This window comes from Diadema setosum, chromosome 21 (assembly GCF_964275005.1).
Source record: "Diadema setosum chromosome 21, eeDiaSeto1, whole genome shotgun sequence".
Lineage (NCBI taxonomy): Eukaryota > Metazoa > Echinodermata > Echinoidea > Diadematoida > Diadematidae > Diadema > Diadema setosum.
The window spans coordinates 11,210,172-11,233,563 of record NC_092705.1 but is presented as its reverse complement, the minus strand read 5'-3'; the positions used below and the strand labels follow the sequence as shown (position 1 = coordinate 11,233,563).

The following is a 23,392-nucleotide window of genomic DNA, read 5'->3' as shown; positions in this document are numbered from 1 at the left end:
CAGCGCTAATTGCCCATTGAATTGCGTATTCTGAGGAATTTCAAATGAAAGAACTCGGACGACACTGTTCACGCCTTGTATCCGAGTAAACCCCGCATCAACGAGGCCTTAAACAATGAAAGGTAAACTTCCTGCTATCAAGGGGTGGATAAAGACGCAACCAGTATTCTTTCTTCGCCATTGATAGCAGAATCAGTGACTGAATGGAGCAACAGTGTTGGAGGATCGGCATTATGTCTGCTAATTTGTAAAAGAATTTTTCAGTCCCCTTTTGTCTTCAGAACCACAGTCAGGGACGCTAAGTTACTCTATCTCCTACAAGCTGTCGTTACTATCTTAAAACGTGAATTTTATGAAAGGTTAAAAGTGATCGCGGAATCAGTTCTTCTGCGTGACACATGCAGGCTTTTATAATAGCATACCAAGCTTAAATCGTTTACCTGTATAGAAAAGGCGGGGATACACACTTATCGCAATTATCCGGATTTGAGAGTAATACACTCTACTACTTTTCTTCATCTTTCCCTCAACAAAGACCATGGTAATTCAAAACAAACAAACAAACTAACTAACAAACAAGCAGTTGCATTATATCAGAACGTACACAAATTTTTGTGTTTCATGTATGTATAGGTCATCTCTTGATGTATAGTACGCATTTGTTGTCGTTTTTACAGTGTTTCCTAATAAATGCCTATAGCGAAAACCCAACACAACTTTTATCAAGGAGGAAAGGGAACTTACATTTAAATATAACATAGTTTACAGAAATCAGACATGTAAATAAGGCAATCATATACATCCGCACGGCCGATTATAATCTCTTACTTTGATTATCAAACATGATCGCCGGCATTTACGTGCTTTTTTCTAATTTTTTGAACTTTGCCTCATTTTCTCTTTTTTTTTTAAACAACTGCTCGAAACATTTAAAAATCGTAACACAGTCTGCTAACCCACAACATGATATTCCATTTGATTCGTCACTTATTGTTGGTCGGGTGACGCCAAATGTTGGAATCTCGAGCGATGATACACGGCATTTTGTTTGTTGGTTTTCGTCTCATCGCTCAAAAGAATTTTGACTACGATTACAGAGGTATCATCTACAAGACATAACTGATAGTTTACAGTAGTGATCATCAATTCAGTAAGGATTAGTCAAGTCATGAATTCACTTTACCCATCATGTCTTTTCGAACTACGACATTGTTTGGGTAACCGCGCCTTTTTGTTCTCATAGTTCAAACTAATTCTTGACATAATCAAAACAAATAATTTTCTTTATATAATTTCTCAAAATACTCGAAAGATGGCCTAAGTCAAAACTTTCTACAAAGATTGCATACGGCAATCTTTACTAGCCTCAACAAGTTTTCTAGAGCTATCAGTTCCCCCTATGACGATGATTTCGATTTTGAATTTGCATCGAACTACTTTCAAAACAGCTATTACCTTTATATTTCGATTAATAAACCAGTCTTTTGAATTCATAACCAACATTCGTAATCGTAACCATACAGTAACATAATACTGCATGTCAATAAAAGTTGGAAAATGTAAATGCTATGTCAGTAGCGCAAAATAAATGAGTACCGATTATCTTCATACATTCTAATTCCTAAATGATGTCGCTACGAAAATGACGCATGGTTTGACGACTGCTTCTAGCAAATAAAAGTAAAAAGGAATGGGATATACTTCTAATGATAGTACCACGCCGTACAATGCATTTCACTGTATTTGGTAACGTTTGGTTACGTTTCTGTGCGCTTTACGTACGGAAAATAAAAGGCAGATTGATGCTATTAACATGCTTACACACAACGCATTCAAAATGTTTTTTGAAATACACCGTGTGCAATATAATATTTTAGTATACGTTTTGAAACTTTGAATTTGCGAGTCCTTTATAAAGTTATAAGCAGGGTTATTACATTATCAAGCAGAAATTTAAGTATTTAGGGATTAGGATTTGCGCAGACGACTAACAGTGCTATATATAGCGATCGTTCGCAACAGAGACAATCCTCTTCATTAGATATACAATGTAATTCTGTCTTCATGAATTGAAAGAGAAACGAAAAGAAGTCAACTTTTTAACTTCATGTAGCTTTCTCACCAATTGAACTTGATTTGATCCGCCATGCATGATATTGCTGTGTGTTCTATTAATTCTATTAAATTATCTAATCGGCGTGCTTGTTTTTTATGCAGAATATCACAAGTAAGTTTAATTCATTGAAGTTCATAATATTTGTACATATGGCGTGTTCGTAGTTTCGTATTTTCATTTTTATAATATATCATTTGTCCATTATCTGATTCTGACCACGAAAATATGGTGACTGTTTAAATGCGGAGCATGTACTGGAAAAATGTAATGTCTCCTGTCAGTATAGACAAACAAATTTCTAGTCTATCCCCGCTTTAAATGGAAATGAAAAAAAAAAAGTTCGACTTTCAGTAGATTTCAACCGTTTTGTATAGTGCCTGATTCATGTAATGGACACAATTCTTTAGCACATAAGCAATCACACAACTTTCGGGAATAGATGTATGTCTTAATGATTGTATCTCATGGAAGAAAACTCATCTCCTTGCCTGAATTTTAGCTTCTTCTTGTTCAAGCTTGCGTGAAAGAAATAGTTGAACATCAATCGCAATCATTAAGAGAGGCACATCCTTAAAAATAAGCACAGGAGTACTGTTTTCTGTATGTTCCGTAGAGCTGTAAAATGCAGCTCTATGGTATGTTCACAGGTATTCTGTTGTAAACGCGGTGCGCTTAGTCTTTATTCTAGACGGCGAAGGGAATATCCAAAGCTTATGATACAGTGTATATCCTTTTATCTTAAAACAACAACAACAACCAAAAAAAAAAATATTCCTCTTGAATTTTACCGTATTTTGCAATTATCTATCATTTTCCGGCAAAAACGCTAGTGTGAAAACGCTAACACCACGCCGATGTCGCTTTATTTTCATCCAACAAAAAAGGATAATGCAAAAAACAATGGACCGGTACACTACAATACATTATAATGAATAATATTGTAAATAAACAGAGTGATTTTTGTTTAAAATTGATTTATTTGTTTAGAGGGTAGTATAAAAATAGTATAGATAATCCCTTATATGAGGAACTTTAGATATGATAACGGTACATTGGTCCAGATGAAGACTATATAAGCGCACCGCGTGACAGCTGTGGACATCATAACCCTTTGGATATTCCCTTCGCTGCCTTGAATAAAGACTAAGCGCATCGCGTTTACAACAGAACACCTGTGGACGTACGGATGACAGTGCTCTTCTTATTATAGCGGTTAGTTTCGATTCAGAAGTATAGGGATATAAAAACGAGACCAAATTGGTTTTAAAAAAAAAAAAAAATTTATGACTAAGCTACTCATTTGGAAATGCTATCATAGCTTGATAAGCATATCTCTGCCCGACAAACAAACTGACACCAAAAAGGTTTTGCCACCTCAGGTGGTACCAACAACCCATTTTTCGGGTCTTGGCCCATGGACTATAAATTGAAGTGTGTTCATGCTACATTTGAAGGGATAGCATATAGCGAAGGGAAAACAAACCTGAATGGCCATCTTCAGGAAGCTATTTTTTGTTGGCGATTATGAATTACTTAACTATGAAATTGAAATAAAAACATACAGAAAAACGACTGCAAAATCTTTGCATAATGTGCCATTATTTATAATCAAGTTTTCATTACTTTTCTTTTATGATACATTTCCTTCGATTAGTGCTCCTTTATTCTTTCCCATTACATTTCATCACTTTCCTTTCCGGCTATCCACTTCATTCCCGCCTACAAACGTATACAGATATTTTGCCCGTATATACAATCTCAAAAGATATTGCCATAACATAGATAGGCAAACCTGACCGGATGTAACATTACATTTCGATTGCTAAAGTGTGATCGGATTACCATCCATCAAAAAGAATTTAGAAGACCATCATATTTCTCCCCCCCCCACCCTCTTTGATCTCTCTCCCTCTCTTTCCAGTTATCCAATTCTTTGATTGAATAATATCATTAGTGAAGATCACTTCTCGATGATGCTTTGCCTGTATTATATATATATATATATATATATTTATATATATATATACATATATATATATATATATATATATATATATATATATATACAACAATATCTAATATATGTACATTCATCAAACAACATTTAGAAGACCAGCCTATTTTTCTCCCTCTCTCTTTCTCTCCCTTTCAATCTTTCTTCTCATCGCTATAGATTCCAGTGTTTCGCCTGAAGACCGGAAGACCTCATAAATGTTCTATCAAATATACAAATTCCACAAAACAATAGTCTTTCCGGTTAGTGATGAGTTTTCATCATAATAATATTATAACAAATAACTTCTGTCTTATCACTATGTGAAATCTTATTTCATGTGATTCGTAATGAGCGATACTTCTTGGCAGTAGAGTTTTAAGTCAATTATAACATTGTACATACAATTGGCAGCATTTAACCCCTACTGTTGAATCACAAATGTGCTCGTTGATCTCTTTTATTAAATCCCATGGAAACCTTAAGTCATATCTGTAGGCAGACATAATGGATAATTCCAGAAAGCAAACTTCTTATACAAAAAAAAAAAAGAGAAGAAACTTCTGTGTGGATGGCAGGTACCGCAATAGCATGGATTTTTTCAGATTTAGTTATCAAAAGTTGTCAAAGAAAGCAAGAAAGATGCAATGATTTATTTGAATATTGAAAATCCAATCAGGCTCTTGTCAACATTATGAAAGGGATAATTGCTGAAACAAAACCGAGAAACTAACTCAAATGAAAGATTGGTCTGCGAAACTCAACTTCGATGTTGCTTGAAGTTTTTTTTTTTTTTTGTTCTTTCTCTCATACCTATGAATGACAGTCTGATTACGTCATTTACAGGTCGTTCAAATAATCTGCTTGGCCAACAAACCAAATAGAGGATATTCTGTATAACATTCATGCAACGCAAGAGCCGATGGTTATTGCCTTTATGGGGTCCTATATATTCATCATGGTGAAACACAGCCTAACATATGCGAATGTTTTACGCAAGAATACTTTGAATAGACCAGGTGGCCAGAGTATCAGGTTACATTGTACCTTATTGAATAGACAGGATGTTGATATAAAGACATTCCTGGACGCGCTCGTAGAAAAGTCGGGGATTATGAGCATAATAGAGAAGTTCAAAGGCCGATTACAGACGGTCTCCTTTTTTCTGCACCGGTCCATAGAATGCATTTGCCTTCGTAGAAAGCGCTCCAAATTTGTGAAGAGTGATTCAATTTTGTGAGAGATGGACCTGTGATAACCCATCGCTTCAATTGAACACTTTGTTTAGGAGCAAGGTATTTTGGGCAATAAAAGCATGAAATGTTCTTGTCTTATCTCATGTGTATCGATGAAATCAAATGTTTTCATGCTGCTATTGAAGTGGTTTATTCACTTATCGTGCCAGCGTAACATATATATATATAAGGATATATATGCATTTAGGTAGGACTACATTTTTTCATTCCATTAGACTTCGCGCACTCATGCACATTGCAGCATTTTCATATTCATAAACGATTGCAGCAAATGCTCATTTCCTTTATACATTATGCTTATTGAATGAGATTAGTTCTTCATTTCTTTCTTGTCTTTTATCGGGGGATGACTGGTACTGTATAAACAATTAAACAAATATTGATTTACACTCATGACATAAGAGAAGAACAATTCAGCAAAATTAGCCGTCTGTTATGAGAGATTGAAGAATGCCAGGAGAAATGTTGTTTATTTCAACAAAGATATTGCCTTTTCCTTATTTTCTCAAGTGATGTAATAATTTTAGGCCTTCAAGCCTGTGTGGCTTGTGCTTGTCATACTTCTATGATCACGTCGGCTTCTTCTACAGCTGCTGGAGTATACGCGATGGCCAGCCTTTTTTTGTTGTTGCTAAATTGAATTAACTTCTGCGTCGAATTCGGGAATGGTCACCTGCGACCCTGTTTGAAAAGACGCTCTCTCACATGGAGACGAATTTGAATTGTCTACGGGCATTCTAATTTGAATACGTTTTTTTGAAGTGATAGGATATAGTGAGAGGAAACTGAGATTGAATTATGAACATATTCATGGCGCTATCTTTTTTTTTCTTTTATTTTGTCGACGAGTTTGAATTACATAACTGTAAAATTAGAAAACAAACGTACACACACACACACACAGAAAAAATGACTATGAAATCTTCGCATAATGTTAAACCATTTTGAACACTCGAATATGCCATTTTCTCTTCCTTTGTAATACATTTGCCTCGATTCGTGCTCCTTCATTTTTATATCATTGCATCACATTACTTTCCTTTCCAGCTATCCACTATGTCTTCTTTATTCTCATCATCTTCAATTAGTCGTCTAGATTGAATATCCTCATCGATGGTGGCGATCACTTATCCAAGATACTTTGCCCGTATTATTATGTATAATCTAATAAGATATCACCATAACACAGATTATAGGCAAACCTAGCCGTGTATAATATTTCATTTCGTTTGCAAAAGTGTGTTAAGATTACCATTCATCGAACAAAATTTAGAAGACCAGCCTATTTTATTTTTCTCTCTCTATCTCTCAATCTTTCTTCTTATCGCATAGACTCCGATGTTTCATAGGCAGACCGGAAGAGCTTATAAATGTTCCGTCAACTGACTTGAACATGTGTTTTATAAGATCATATAGTTGTAAGTGAATATATAATTATATAAATATATATATATATATATATATATATATATATATATATATTCTCCACCCTTTCTCATGTCTCTCTCTCTCTCTCACACACACACACACGCACACACACACACACACACATAGACAAAACAATAATCTATCCCGTTTGCTGATGACTTTTATCATATATATCATATCACAGTACACTGTGTAAGATTTAATCTCACTTGATGTGTAGTGAACAATATCTCATCCCGACATTACGGTGTATATAGGGTTGAAAGTGAATCGTGATTGCACATAAACTTTGCAACATTAAACCCGACAGGAAACCTACAAATGCGCTCGTTGATCTCCTTTATTGATCCCATGGAAACCTAAGACATATAATTATGGTCGAAATCTGGAGGCAGTCATGATAGATAAATTCAAAAAGAAAACGTCTCTATACAAAAAAAAAATAGATAAATAAATAAATAAATCGTGGATTTCACAGGTTTAGTCATCATTAGTTGTCAAAGATTGCGAGAAAGGTGCAATGATTTAATTGAATATTGAACATCCCATCAGGCTTTTGTCAACATTATAAAAATTGTTGAAACAAAACCGAGAAACCAACTCAAATGGAAGATTAGTTCGCGAAACTCAACTTCGATGTTGCTTGAAGTTGTTGTTTGTTTTTCTGTCATACTTATGAATGACAGCCTGCTTATAAGATCGTTAAAAGAATCTATATACTTGACCAACGAACCAAATGGAGGATCCCTGTATAGCATTCATACAACGCAAGAGCCGATATTGCTACTACGGGGTCCTATATATTCATCATGGTGAAACACAGCCTAACATAATTACGCGCGTGTATTACGCAAGAATACTTTGAATAGACCAGGTGGCCAGAGTATCAGGTTACATTGTACCTCCATGAATAGTCAGAATGTTGATACAAAAACATCCCTGGACGCGCTCGTAGCCGCCATCTGAAAAGTCGGGGATTATGAGCATAATAGAGATGTTCAAAGGCCGATTACAAACAGCCAGTTTTTCTGCACCGGTCCATCGAATACATTATAATGAGGTGCTTCGTATGTATTATGTAACATTTTTTACGGACCCCAATGATTTAATGGTTGTTGGGAATCGAATGTGCAAGTTCTCATGTGGTTGTTACCAACATTTATCATAGCATTTATACTTCGACAATGACATACGCTGCAATAAAGCGAGAAACAAGACATATGGCAGAAGTTTTTTGTTCTTTTCTATCTCTTTCTCTCATACGCTTAGCATTCACGGGAAATTGTATATAAAAATTACGATGTTTGATATTTTGATGCTTGCAGCATTTTCAAAGAAACCTTGGGATAACTAGACCGGTGGTGTAATGTAAAACATTTTCTTGAATAAAGAAACGATTCAATCAAAATCTATATATATTTGTGTATATGTATATAATATATATATATATATATATATATATATATATATATATATAAATGTATATTTATATTTCTTAATCTATGTATATGTATTTTGCCAAGATTACAAACCTATCGAGACGGAAACTGTTAATATACCGACCTATCCTGCAGCGACGATGTTTTGTTTTTTTTTTTTATCTCCTGCTTACGACAATGTGTAAGCTCTACATATATTTCAAAGCTTTCGGGGAATATCAGAAAGGACAAAGAATGTGTGTGTGTGTGTTTTTTTTTTTTTTTTAAGAGAGGCAAAAATAGTAAAAATACTAATACACCATACTGATAATGTAACAATATGGAACATCTACAATGTACATTTATTATTACCTTTTGAGTGATCATCAACATCATCATCATCATCATCAACAAATGGTTCACTTGATGTAATTATACAATAGCTTTTCTCTGTTGTTGTTAATTGTCATTATTACCATGATTATTTCTACACTGTTCAAGTTATCGAGTGATAAAGACACACATACAACCACACAATTTTTCTAATTTCTTTGCAAGGAGAGATACATGTACACACGGTGATGGTACTCCATATTCTTAGAAAGATTGCAAGTGATCTCTGCAATGTAGAAAATCGTCCATTTTTGGACAGGCATGAGTGTTTACATGTAATACGCAGTTGCACAGACTTGTAAGGGCTTTCATTGAACATTGTACAGTGTGTACATCGTATCGTCTTCTCGCGATCGCTTGCAGGCACACAGGCATGGGCACGGATCCACAGACATGGACACGCAGGCGCACACATAGTCATGAGCACACACTTAAAGGGAAGGTAAACCCACAGAGCAATGTGGATTGAGTGAAAGCAGCAACATTAGTAGAACACATCAGTGAAAGTTTGAAGAAAATCGGACAATCGATGCAAAAGTTATGAATTTTTAAAGTTTTGGTGTTGGAACCGCTGGATGAGGAGACTACTAGAGGATATGACGTATGAGTGGACAACAATACAAAGAAAATATAAAGGATATTCAACAAAAATTCACTTTTCTGGAATTATGAAAGAGCAGTGGACCAACCGCTTTCAGAAAGCAGGGGGAATAATTGCTACCCTTAACATATGTCAATATCAAGTTGATGGAATTTGTAATTTTCGTGAAAAATGGATTTTTGTAGTATTTTCTTTATATTTCCTTGATATTGTAGTCCACTCATACGTCATAACCTTTAGTAGTCTCCTCATCCAGCGGTTCCAACACCAAAACTTTAAAAATTCATAACTTTTGCATCGATTGTCCGATTTTCTTCAAACTTTCACTGATGTGTTCTACTAATGTTGCTGCTTTCACTCAATCCACATTAATCTTGGGGTTTATCTTCCCTTTAAGGGGATATTATTATTTACAATGCATGCACGCACGGCCTCCAATGGATTCGCACGCAGGATGCCTTCGTATACCGCCAATGAGGGCGTATGAGAGAGTGAAAAAAAGATAAGAGTCCCGTGTCGGGACTAGCAGGATGCTAGATTCGCACGGACTCGCACGGTAGCGTGCCAGCACCACGCACGGTACCGTGCCAACACCTCGCACGGTAGCGTGCCAGATGGTCCGCACTCGACGGTGGCACGCAGCCGCACGGAGGCGCACTGACTGGCACGCAGCCGCACGGAGGCGCACGAGGTCGCACGGGGTCGCACGGGGGCGTACAGAAGCGCACGCACCCGCACGAGGCCGTATGAAATGGCACGGAGCCGCACGCACCCGTGCGAAACCGCACGCAGCCGCACGAAGCAGCCCCGTGCGCAGTGCGTGCGGGAGTAACATAACTTAATGGTCTGACTGTAGTCCCTTTAATGTATTTTTATGTATGTAGGTACGCACTGGTGGCACTCGCACAGCGGTATTCAAAGGGCCGATGGTATATACGGCTCCCTCATTGTTCGACAGACTTCATCCTCCGATCCCCATCGACATCTTTACGACGTCGATGATCCTCGCCACATCCTCGTGATCACTGAGTGGTCAAGGCAGCCAGCAACAACGACTGCCGCGGGACTCTTCCATGGCGCGGGAGTGATCGAAGTCGATGGTATTCTCATCAACGGCCGCGGTGAGTTGATCTTCAGAAATTGCATGGTGATGATGGTGGTGATGATGATGATGAGGGACAGCATTTATATAGCGCTATTAATATATCTGCAAAGATAGGACTTTAGTTTTAACAGGTGGACAGCTAGCTTTTTAGTTAAGATCGGGAGGTTTCAAGGTTGTTATAATTACACATTTATACATCTATTAATTTACACGTTTATACATTATACATTATGCATCATAGTATCACTGTTAATACATTATGAATTATTCGTTTACACTTTTTATATTATACATTATACACAGTACATTTAACCATTACGAGAGTATATATTTTCACAGTATTATATATCATACTTTTATACACTGTACATTTATACATTATGTAGTGTACATTACACATCGTACGTAACACATTATACATTTGTACATTATACATTTATATATATTTTTCATCTATACGTCATCCATCGATTGTTTTCGATTTTGAAGTAGGACTTGGGGACTCTGCCCCCTTCAGTCATCAAGACTGAGAGATGAGGGGTTTCGCGTTTTTGTGTTTTTATGCCTCCGGCTGAATTTTTTTTTTCAAACATTGGAGATTACTAAATGTATAAACCTATAAAAATGTCAAAGGTCAAGTACAAATCCTCAAATCCCCAAAATATTATTAACCATTCATCCAATCAAATCTAGTTCAAGGAAAGTGAACAATCAACACATTTGTGACAAACATATCATTTCAATTTTTGCCAAGTATATGTGAATTTGTAGTGATACATTATCAAGACGTACTGTAGAACTTTACAACCATGTGTTATAGTGGAGGCATACCAGTCGCCATAGTGACATCTCTAGTTGTACGATCTGTATCTATTGGTTTTTTGCTTGTTTTTTTTTTTTGTATTGAAATGAAAACTTTTTTTTTTCACTTTTTCACACCACACTTTTTATACTTAATTTTGATCTTTTGAGTTGGTCTAGTTGGTCAAAATATCCAAATATCAAAATTAGATTGTTTTTTTTTTCATATTTGACTGATGCGAAAAGAAGCGAAGTCTTCAACAACGACATAATTATTATCAAATATTGTTGGAATAAATACTCGGATATTGTGATATACATGTATGTCAATAGAGGGAGAGATCACGTCATATGAGATCATTCTGTGCAGGGACCAACCTGGTGTTTGGCAGCGAAGACAAGGCGAACGTCACGGTAGATCATCATGTAGTGTACGTCAAATCCGGTTTGAGATATCGCTTCCGGGTCATCGGTGCGATGGGTGACGTCTGCCCCGTGACAGTCTCGGTGGACCACCACGAACTCACCGTCATCGCCACTGATGGTGCACCGATCGACCCCGTAGTCGTTGACCGTATCACCATCTTCTCCGGAGAGCGTTACGACTTTGTACTCGACGCAAACCAGGAGAAGGACAGTTATTGGATTCGCGTGGCGGGTGATTTCGCGTGCGCTTCATTCCAGGTTCGATTAGCATTTCAGTCAAGTTTGCCTACTCTACTTCAAAGGTTTCGTATTCTCATCATGTATAATAAGAATGATAATATCCTTATGTAAGGCATAGAAATATGTTATCTAACTAATCATTCCAGACTTAGATACAAGACTTTGTAGTGACGGATAGCAGTTGTGTTTCTGATATAAAAAAAAAAAAATGAGGGAACTCTGATTTTTCCTTTCATCAATTTACTTTAAAGATAAAGATACAAATGCGCATTTTTACATAAAACATTACAACTGAATCCAAGTGAAATTCCGTCTATTCGATTATTAGAAAGGACCAGTCCACAGTGTCCTCACCATTATTCCTTTTCCGTGGTTAAATGCATCGCTTTCCTTAAAAAAAATGGAACTTGTCTCACCAGTCAATAAAGGTTGGTAGGTACCCTTCCGCGATCTTCCGTTTTTCTTCAGTCCAGTATCTTAGTCTTTGTGATTCGATAAGATGTATATAATGATATGTTATAGGAGTAGTATCCATGATACTGGACCATGATATCGGTATTGTATGTGATGAAATGGTTTTAAATGAGTTATATCTTTTTTATTATTGTATATTCTTGAAGGAGTTAGCGATCCTCCGATATGACATGACTCCGCGTGGTATTGAACCTGACGAGGACAAATCCATAAGACGTGAGGGCGTGACGTTAAACCCACTAGCAGGAACTGACGGCATACTTACTTCTGACTTGCGGGATGCAGGTAGTATAATAACGATTGGTTATCAACTCAGAGTCTACTGGAAAGAAGTTTATGTACATGAATTTACAAGTTGACATTTTACGTCGTTAGCAAAGTCTACCATAATGGTTACGGTGCTTGGCTCCGTTACAAAACTTGGGAATAATAAGACATCAAAATAATATTTGCACTCAATTTTTTGTACTCAAGGTTTTTCACATAATGAAATAGAACGTCGTCATAACATAATTATGTCTCTTGAGAGATTCAACTAGATAGTCATCTGTCCTGTATGATTTGTTAGGTTACAAATTTTCTCTGTAATTACCCATAATAGCGGTTCTGGTTTTGTTTTTTAAATGACACTAAATTGTCCTAAATCGCATGCGTTTTCGCGGAAATCGATATGATTGCCGATATTCCAGTGGCTTTTGGCTGGTATATCCGATTTTACGGTGTGTTGTTTCCATGATTAATCATTCCATTAATGTCAAAAATTTGTGAAACGATGATGATGATTGGAACTTGGAAACAGCAGTCCTCGCAATGTGTCTGTAAAATGAGCTGCGATATTTGCAGAATCAATTATTTCTGGGTGTAAATAGATGTCTATTGATGTCTATTATTGTCTATAGATAGTTGTCTATTTGTAAATGTTCGCCTTACATCCTCCTAAATTTGTGTATTTTTGTTTGTTTGTTTGTTTGTTTGTGTGTGTTTTTGGTTCTTAGAGGAGACAATGGATGACCTAAGCCAAGTTGACGTCACCAGCTACATAGAGCTCAATGTTATAGGGCGCAACAGAATCAAAGGGCTTCACGATCCCATCTTTTACCCGGTCGAGAAGGCCGGGAATGACACGTACCTAGCAACCTTTCTAACCGTCCTAGACAACATCACGCTGACCCTGCCCGGCGTTCCCCTTCTGACGCACGCACAAGAACTGGATAACTCGATGTTCTGCAACCGCCAATCTTTACTGAAGGATGGAGTAGATTGTTCCACAGAAGGCTGCGCGTGCATACATACACTCAGTTTTAAACAAGATCAGGTGGGATATTCTTTTTTAATAGTCGTATTAAAAGTAGATGTAATATGCAGTATATCTCCTGGGAAATGTGAATGGCAATCAAAGTTAGTCTGATGTTTGACGTTTTGAAATGTACATGTGAGGGACCGTTCACCTCATTACATTAAAGGCATAATTTACCATTTGCAGATGAAACAAAAACCCAGCTTTAGTGCCATGAAATAGTTCTAAAACGTGAGTTAGGGATAGGAACAACCAATGTAAAAATTCGAATCAGTATAATTAATGTTAAGTAAATGTTCAATCTAAAAAAATGTGAACAATAGTCATAGCAAAAATGTTCCTATAGACTAAACCATCTATACTGTTGTGGTTTATTGCGAAAATTAGTGATATCTCCTTATATTCTAGGCTTTATAGGAAATTTCTACATTGTAGGATGTTTTGTGATGCAACTGACTTACACATATGCATCAAATGTGATATCTGAAACATTTTTTTAGATCACTGCTCCCATGATCAGGTGGGATATTCTTTTTTAAAAAACCTCGGTGAGAAAATACTTCGCCATGCTTTACTATTCAGTGATCCAGGTGATCTAACTTTGTGTATTAGCGAAAGCAGACAGACCTCTCCTTTCTCCTTTCTCCTATCCTATCTCTAGTCATCCCTCCATCTAGTTTCCTATATGTTATGTATTATGTACGAGGGCTGCATGCAAATCAAGCGATGCTTAAGCTGTAGCTCTTCTGCGTTATTCATTGCATCACTGATATGTTCTTTTGTACATTGTAAAATCAATGAAGAAACTGTATTGCTGTACATTCTAAAGGTAGTGATGAAACTTACCTTGTTAGCAATTAATGTTTATGTATATCCATTTATACGATGGTACCATCAATGTATATGTGTATGTATCTGCATGAGCAATGACATAATGCAGGAACCAATCAAATCAAATCAAATCAAATCAAATGTTAGGTAGTGTATCCAACGGTATTGATGATATCAATACTCTTAATGATGATATGCCTAATCTTGACCTCATTCATGATGGCCATGACGCCTCATTCCATCCGAAACTAACAACATCTTGTTATATTCTACCGCAACACGTAGCACAGCTTAAGTCTTTCAGAGCGGAGTATACTTTCTCAGTTTTGCATTATAATATAAGGAGTTTGATCAAAAATTTTGACCAGTTACAATTATTTCTTGACACTTTGAATGTAAAACTTTCAGTTTTGGGATTATGTGAAACTTGGATGACTGAAAATTTCACTTCCCTTGTACAATTAGATGGTTACACACTGGTAACAAATAACAGAGTCTGTAAACGAGGTGGAGGTGTGGCATTTTATGTGAAGAATAATTTGAAATTTGAAATGATAACCCAGCTAAATTATATGTCTGATTCAATTGAAAGTATTTTCATTGACATAAGTATGCCAGGTGGTAAAAAAGTATTGATAGGAGAAATTTACAAGCCCCCAAACTGTAATCATTCTGACTTCATCTCAACCTTAGAAATTATTTTAGATTCGCCCTATCTCCGCAACAAACACGTGTACATAATGGGAGATTTTAACTTAGACTTACTTGATTATGGTAATCCACAAACACGTGATTGTTTTGATACTATGGTATCATCCTCTTTCACTCCTTGTATCACCAAGCCTACAAGATTATTTGGAGCCTCCGCAACACTGATCGATAACATATTTTTAAACAGCCATGATTATGATGATCAATGTATCGCTATTACGGACATATCAGATCACTTTCCCGTTATAGTTTCTTCCATTTCTACTATACCTGAATCTCATAAACAAAAGGTCTGTAAAAATTTATCGCAATCACGAGTGTTCTCCGATCATAATATCCAGCTGTTCAAACAAAGTTTATCCGAAATTGATTGGAATGAGGTTCTAAACTCCACTGATCCGAATGACGCGTACGACAGATTTATGAATATTTTGGTACCTTTATATCACTTGCATTTCCCTTTGAGAAACCAAAGAGGAAACTACAAAACAGTTCCGCGCTCACCCTGGATAACAAAAGCTTTACTTAGATCCATAAACAGAAAAAATACTTTATTCTACAGATATAAATCACGTAATACAGCTTTGAATAAATCAAAGTACATTAAATATCGGAATACTCTTACGTCCTTGTTGCGTAAAGCAAAAAAAGATTATTTTTGTTCTTTGTTTGAACAGCACAAGTCAGATGCAAAGTCTACCTGGCATGTAATAAATAGTGTTATTCATAAACGTGTAGATAAGGGTATTATTGATAATATCCTTTGTGAAGGGAAGAATTTAACAGATGATGTGGAAATTGCGGAAGCATTTAACTCTTTTTTTGTTAATATTGGTCCGAAGCTGGCCAGCAATATTTCATCTGTACACAGACCCTTTCATTCTTACCTACTAAATTCCAATCCACAGTCTTTATTTTTTCTCCCAGTACTTGAAACAGAGGTCTTAGATATTGTCAATTCTTTTAGCCCCAAGAAGAGTACAGGTCATGATGGGATTTCTAATCACCTCATGAAATGTATTGTAAACGAAATACTATTACCATTAGTTCACATTTTGAATTTATCTTTATTAACTGGTATTGTGCCCATTAAAATGAAAATTGCTAAAGTTATTCCAATTTATAAGAAAGGCAGAGAGGATGAGTTAGGAAATTATCGACCAATATCGCTTCTGTCATCCTTTTCTAAATTACTTGAGAAGGTGATTTATAATCGTTTAATGAAATTTGTAAACGAATGTGATATTTTAGCTGATAATCAATTCGGGTTCCGGAAAAAACATGCAACTACCCATGCTATATTACTACTGGTTGAGAAAGTTGTAAGAGCTATAGACACAAAGTCGCATACAGTCGGTCTGTTTCTGGACTACTCCAAGGCCTTTGACACAATAGATCACGAAATTCTTTTGTATAAACTAAATCATTACGGTATTCGTGGAAAGGCCTTGGAGTGGTTCAGAAGTTATCTTACCGGTCGAACTCAATTTGTTTCCGTAAATAATCATGAATCTGATATAAACCCGATTTGTTGTGGTGTTCCACAGGGCTCCCTCTTAGGTCCTCTTTTATTCATTTTATACATCAATGACTTCCGGAACTCATCCTCTCTGCTGTCTTTTCTTCTGTTCGCAGATGATACAAGTCTCTTTTATTCTCACTCAGATCCTTATGTTTTGCTCGATTCTTTGAATAATGAACTTAAGTTGGTGTTTGAGTGGATTCAGGCAAATAAATTGTCACTTAATATAAATAAGACCAATTATATGGTTTTCAGTAACACAATAAAATCTCTTCCAGGTTTAGTTTTAATGAACGGTTTACAGTTAAATCAAATAGATTCAACAAAATTTTTAGGTATTTATATTGACAGTAACCTTTCATGGAAGGTACATGTTGATTATATATGTAAATTGTTGTGCAAGAATGTTGGAATTATTCACAAACTGAAATATCTCTTCCCAAAGCCAATATTGCATTCTCTTTATGCAACTTTATTATTACCTTACTTGAATTACGGAATATTAGCCTGGGGGAATTGCTCAAAGACTAAAATTGATTCGTTATATCTGGTTCAGAAAAAGGCCTTGCGGATTATAAATCGAGCACAATTTTTTGATCACACTGATGAATTGTTTGTTTCAAGTAAATTGTTAAAAATTTCTGATTTGTATTTATATCATGTTGGAATTTTCATGTATAAGTTGAATACTGGTGACCTTCCTAGTATATTTTCCTCAATGTTTGTGAAAAACAGTGATATTCATACTTATCCTACAAGACACAGTGAATCCTATCATCTTTCCCCTGTTCGTACAGTTTTAGCCCTTAAGACAATTACATCGACCGGCCCTTCTTTCTGGAATGAGTTAGCTTCGGTTCGGGTGCACTCAAGTTCTTTAAGCTCCTTTAAGAAAAATCTCAAAGCCAATTTTCTAAAATCCTATGTTTAATTATTTTGCCGTAATCACTTGATTTTTTTTTTTTTTTTGCATATACTCAAATGATGCCTCGCTCGGATGACTTCATTAGTTTGATCAACTTGCTACTTTTCTTAGCATTTATACCATAAGTTAATCATAAACATTATATACTATACCTTGTACATCCCGTAAACATTGTAATATTCTCGATATTTTGAATTTTGCATGTTACGTCACTTCTGACATTGATATACTGTACTGAAACCTATGTTATATTTTTGGAGCCCACATCCTACAAGCTTTGCTTTTTAGTGGGTTCCTCATATTACACGCCAATTATATGTCCTTATACATTTGTGCATTATTGGTTCAAACTGACCATTGTGTGTAAAACATTTCTGCTTCAAATCAAATGGAATATATAACTTGTATGAAATGTGGAATATGGAACATGAATAAAAAAAAAAAAAATGATGGTAAACAGTACCTTTAAAGCAGGAGGAGTGAGCTTTGATTTGTCTCGGGCTTTACCGGTACATCTTGGCTCTTCAGATTTAACTGAAAGTCTCTTGTATTTTGGGTCTCTATTATCCTCGGCTTCGCACTTTCTTGGATTTCTTTGCTATTGATCAAGGTCGTTGAGTTGGTGATGATCAATACGGGAGTAATCGCCGCACATCCTATGCACCTCCATGGGTATTACTTCACCGTTCTCGGAATGCAGTCACTCTCGATACCATTTTCGACGGAAGACTTTAAGAATCTTGACGAAGAAGGTTGGATTGTATACATCATTTGCTGTTTTGTTTTGGTTTGAAATCGATTAATTTTGTATTTGTGATTGTATTAGGTATATTTTAAAGTAATTTGGTGATTTTCATCCGTACAAAGCATTCTTAATAAATCTTCAGCATTATTACCACGATGCTTACAACTATTACGCTGCGAACACTTGATATCCTATGGTTTACGATGTGGAACTTTGCAGTTGGAGAATCAATGATGTCATAAAAAACCCGTCTTTGCAAATATTTTTTGCGTATAAGCGAGATTCATGTAACCAAGGGAGGAAACTAAGCATGTTATAACAAAATGTTCAGATACACAGTGACGAAGGAAACTTTGGTCGTTATGTACATGAATAGGGTGACCCATGGAAATACAGTGTACAAACAACGCCTGAACACATCTTTACATCATGAAAATCAGGGCAAATGTGATTTCTGATATTTTTTGTGTTGTGTTCTCCAATTCACAATGTAAACAAATAAACTCCTCAAAATAAGTTCTGCAATTAAAGTTTGACATATCATATTTTTCTTATACCCGCATTATCTTCATTAAATATGACACCATAAGAAAGCCTGATTAATTATCTTTGAAATGACACCTCACTTGCTATGACGGTATTCCTTCAATACACAGTATGACTGAGTATGAGGAAAGGTCAAATGTGAAATGCTGCAAAATAAAGCAAATATGTTCTGTCAAACAGTATGATTCCCATTTGCTTTGTCGTTTCAGGGAAGGAATGTGCTTGAAAAGAATGCATTGTGAGATTATCATTAGATTCCAGGCTTCATCCTGAATTAAAAACTGCAGTAGTATCTGCAGATTAAAATTAAACATAAAGGTCGACCAAACAGTCATCTAATGTCTAGGAAATGGGAGTTTTTGAAAGTGCCGTCATTCAGCATTGCTCATTCCATTGACCCTTTGTCATCAAAACTGTACATTATCAATAACAGAATTGTTGCGACTTTTCACTTTTGATCTGTCCCCATACTCAGCTGTTTTGCACATTCCAAGAACACCCAATCATAGCAAGTGAGGTGTCATTTTAAAGATGATTAATCAGGCTTTCTTATAATGTCATAAAATTATTTAATGAAGATAATGCGTGTATAAGAAAAATATTATATATCAAACTTAAATTGCAGAACTTATTTTGAGGAGTTTATTAAAACAGGTAAACTTTGTAAATGGCCATGGTTTTGAAAATGCTCTAACATTACTCTTGTTAAGCTGTAGTAACTAATGTGATTTTCCATCATCAAGAAATTTTTGTATTGAATATGTATAGTGTGCCTGATGTTACATGAGTTTTATAGGGTAAATAATTCACTTTTTCGGCTTACAGTTAGTAGATGTTTATTTCAAACGCGTCTGTTTCATTCATGCAGGAAATGTAAGTCGCAATCTCAACAACCCCCCGCGGAAGGATAGCGTGATGGTACCGCCTGGAGGTTATGTAGTGGTGAGGTTTCGCACCAGTAATCCGGGATGGTGGCTGATGCATTGTCACTTCGACACACATTTATTGGTGAGAGTAATGATTTCCAAACTTCAAACTTCAAACTTTATTTTCACTCTTTTTCCAACAGAATGTACAAAAAAAAAACAAACAAAAAAACACCAATATGATACATTTGGCATGCGAGTCGTTGATTATATACATAGTCAGACAGGGATAACAACATGCTCATGTCCTTATGTTTGGTACAAAAAGAAACATACACTCTATACACTCTGTGAAAAAAAAAGTGGAGGTACCCACTCAAAAGACTATGCTTGTAACATGTGGGCACCTCTGAGGGAAAAGTGGGAAAGAGGGGAAGTAAAGGGGGTGAAAAACTTACAACTACAAAGATTGCGGGAAACTGGGAAAGTCGGGAATAGAAAAAAAAAGAAAGAAAGAAAGAAGAAAAAGAAAGCAAAAGTGTGAAAATAGGGAACAGAAAATGGGGAGAAGAGAAAGAGAGAGAGAAAACCTAAATTGTTTTGATGCATACACCAAGGGGCGAAGCCCACAGAGACAAATAGCCACGCATTTTCGAGAGTGAAACAGTATTGAGCTGCTTTCCAGCGGAACAGACTGCAACCGTGAGGGCACGTGAGGAATACAAAAATACTAAACGCGGTAAAAAAGGGTCGATGCCTCAAGAGAATGCTGCCTATAGTGAAAGAAGATACATTACAGAATTATATTTATTCGGTTGCATTACTTCAAAAGAAAACTCTTCAATCTCTTTTTAAAAGAATTCAATGACGGTGCATTTTGTATGTCCATGGGAAGGGAGTTCCAGAATCTTGGACCTACATATTAAGTTTGTTGAGCAAGCACGGTTCTTAATAAAGGTAAATGAAATTCATTTGACTGTCTGGTTGGATATCTATGATATGTCCGGTTGCGCATGAACATGGAGTTAAAGATAGACGGAAGACTTCCTTCAGCATTGCAACTTTGTATTAACAATGTTCATAATTTCTAGTTTCAATGAAACTCGATTTGGTCGTCCAGTGTCATAGAGAAAACAGTTGTAGGTATGTACTAATCTCCTTTTTTATAATGTTTCCAAGTTTTTATTTCATTGATACGGAATGATTAAAGTCGGGCCAATACGTATCTCCCGATTCCAGTTTAAAAAAAAAAAATCATAGTATTGAAAATTTGAAGTGTACAGGGGCAGCCCTTTTTTCACTCCAGATGAAACTGAACGTCTTTTATGGAGTTTGTGGATTCAACTTCAACAGAAAAGGCCTTCTGATAGTCACCACCGTGATTTGAGATGAAACGCTGAGGCAGCCGTCTTCTTGAATTAATTTGATATGGATAGCTTAATGGGATGCGCCAGGGGGGCATTTCATGAAGCGTTTTGTCCGACAAACTTGACGGACAAATTTGCTCTCAGCCAGTCAGATGCAAGGATTTCAGTAGCTTATGAAAGTTTGTTAGAAAAAAAAATCTGACAAAACGCTCCATGAAATGCCCACAGGATGGGCTGGTAATGGTCGAACCAGTTAGACGAGTGGACAATTCTTGCCCCCCCCCCGGCGATAATTTCTTGACTTATTTCACAGAATTTCGTCTAATTTTACGTCGTTTACAAGTGAAAACCAAATGTTATTGGAGTTTTTCAAGTCATCTAATCATTTTCAGTCACACTTGGATAGTAGATGTCCCTTGGGGAGTTGAAGGTCACAAGCAGCAACATTAAAAGAACACATCTATCAGTGAAAATTTGAGGAAAACTGGACAATCGATGCAAGTTATTAACACATACTAGTATATACAGCCCCTTTGCCTGTTTTTCATGTACGTCAAAAGTTATGAGCCATAATCGAAACTTAACATTGGGCCCTAAAGTTCATTGACCCTTGCCTGTGACATTTTATTTCTCAGGTCGAGTTTATAAAGGAAACCAAAACACAAAGTTTTTACGGCCCGTTTTGATTATGGCTCATAACTTTTGATCCCTACATCCGTTTGTGACCAAACTTGGATGGTAGATGTCCCTTGGGGAGATGAAGGTCATCACAAGGTCAAAGGTCACAAACAGGGGTCGACAAACTTTTAGGGCCCAATGTTCAGTTTTTACGGCGCGTTTTGATAATGGCTCATAACTTTTGATCCATAATCTGTTATGTCCGTTCGTGACCAAACTTGGCTGGTAAATGTCCCTTGGGGAGTTGAAGGTCACCACAAGGTCAAAGGTCATAGGCGTGGTCAATGAACTTCCGAGAATTAGAAAAACTTTAATTTCTTCTAGTGAATGGGCGAGACACATTTTGGCACTTGCCTTGTGTTTCTATTTATTCCAATTTGCAATATATCCACAAATATTGCACCAAAGTTTGAACCAGTCTTTCTCAATGCGTCACAAATTTCGTTGGTATGGTTTTCAACACTTGATTTGATTTTATTGGTTCCTGCATTATATCATTGCTCATGCAGATACATAAACATATATCATATACTGCATACTGAACGGTTCAATGATTCGTCTAAGTTATGTCTATTACGCTAAAAATATCGTCCAGTATAATCGGCCAACCGCTTTGATTGTATAATGCTTTTAATGGACATTGCCAATCGTAAGACAAGGAAAGAGATAGTCTCTCCGTTCTCAATGGCAGATGTCAAGGAATGCACCAGAGACAGTAGATGAGGAGTATACAATCTAAAAATTCGAAATGCACTTGGTGACCAGCGGAAGTATCAGAATGTGAGGTATTCCCGAGGACTGCCTCGGACAGGCCCTTTGTAGCTGTAACTTTGTGCTACGGCAATCTTTGAATAAAAATCGTCATTTTCATCTGCACCGATGCTATCGGTGTTCCCATTAACAGTAGTTCAACGATTGTTACTGTCATTTACCCACTGTTCATTTTCCGCCTTTAGAGTTCTTCCAATAATGCATAATTATCATAACAGTTACTTTCATGACCATTGTCGCTTTAATTGTCTTTACAGCTTGGTATGGGACTGCTGGTACACGTTGACGGTCCGCTGCCGACACCACCCGACGATTTACCTGTGTGCACTAAACTTCCGCGAGTCTGAGAAGGAAGGGGGGGGGGGGGGACAAATTCTTGGTATCTGTGGATTTGTGAACTAGAGCCGTGATATATTTGCGAATGTAGGCAATGATGAATATTATGCTCTAAGAGTAATTGTTTACTTGCATTTGCCATTGTGAGGGAGAATTTTTAGATGTATTGTATTTGCTGACTGATTATGTCCATTTAATGCCTGAAAAAAAAAAATCACCATAGAAATGTTTACAGGAGTATGCTGTCATTTTCATTTGATCTATAAACAATACCGTTATCCCAATACTGATTAATCATTTACTCAATGGTATTGTCCAGCAGTAGTTGTAATAATAATGTCACAATGTTCACTTTTTAAGGCATTTAGACTTTATTTTCAACCCCAATATTTTCGGTTACTGTTTGTTATTCCGAAGGTATGTTAATCCGAGAATACAAGAAGGCTCGTTTTTCCGAAAGTTCGCTAATCCGAAACGAAGTAATACTTGGAATTCCGAAGGTACGTTAGAACGCACTTTTCGTTTCATTTTCGGATTCACAAACAT

The 23,392-nt window shown here is 36.4% G+C and overlaps 1 protein-coding gene across 1 annotated transcript in view; it reads left to right on the top strand.

Moving 5' to 3' along the window:
• Window positions 1–22,857, top strand: part of LOC140244920 (uncharacterized) — a 40,534-nt gene extending 17,677 nt beyond the window's left edge. The window contains exons 4-10 of the mRNA XM_072324528.1: window positions 10,090–10,326; window positions 11,482–11,795; window positions 12,398–12,536; window positions 13,247–13,566; window positions 18,148–18,289; window positions 19,697–19,836; window positions 22,768–22,857. Coding sequence (XP_072180629.1) covers window positions 10,090–10,326; window positions 11,482–11,795; window positions 12,398–12,536; window positions 13,247–13,566; window positions 18,148–18,289; window positions 19,697–19,836; window positions 22,768–22,857 — 1,382 coding nt within the window. The remainder of the gene's footprint in view (window positions 1–10,089; window positions 10,327–11,481; window positions 11,796–12,397; window positions 12,537–13,246; window positions 13,567–18,147; window positions 18,290–19,696; window positions 19,837–22,767) is intronic.
• Window positions 22,858–23,392: the final 535 nt, after the last annotated feature.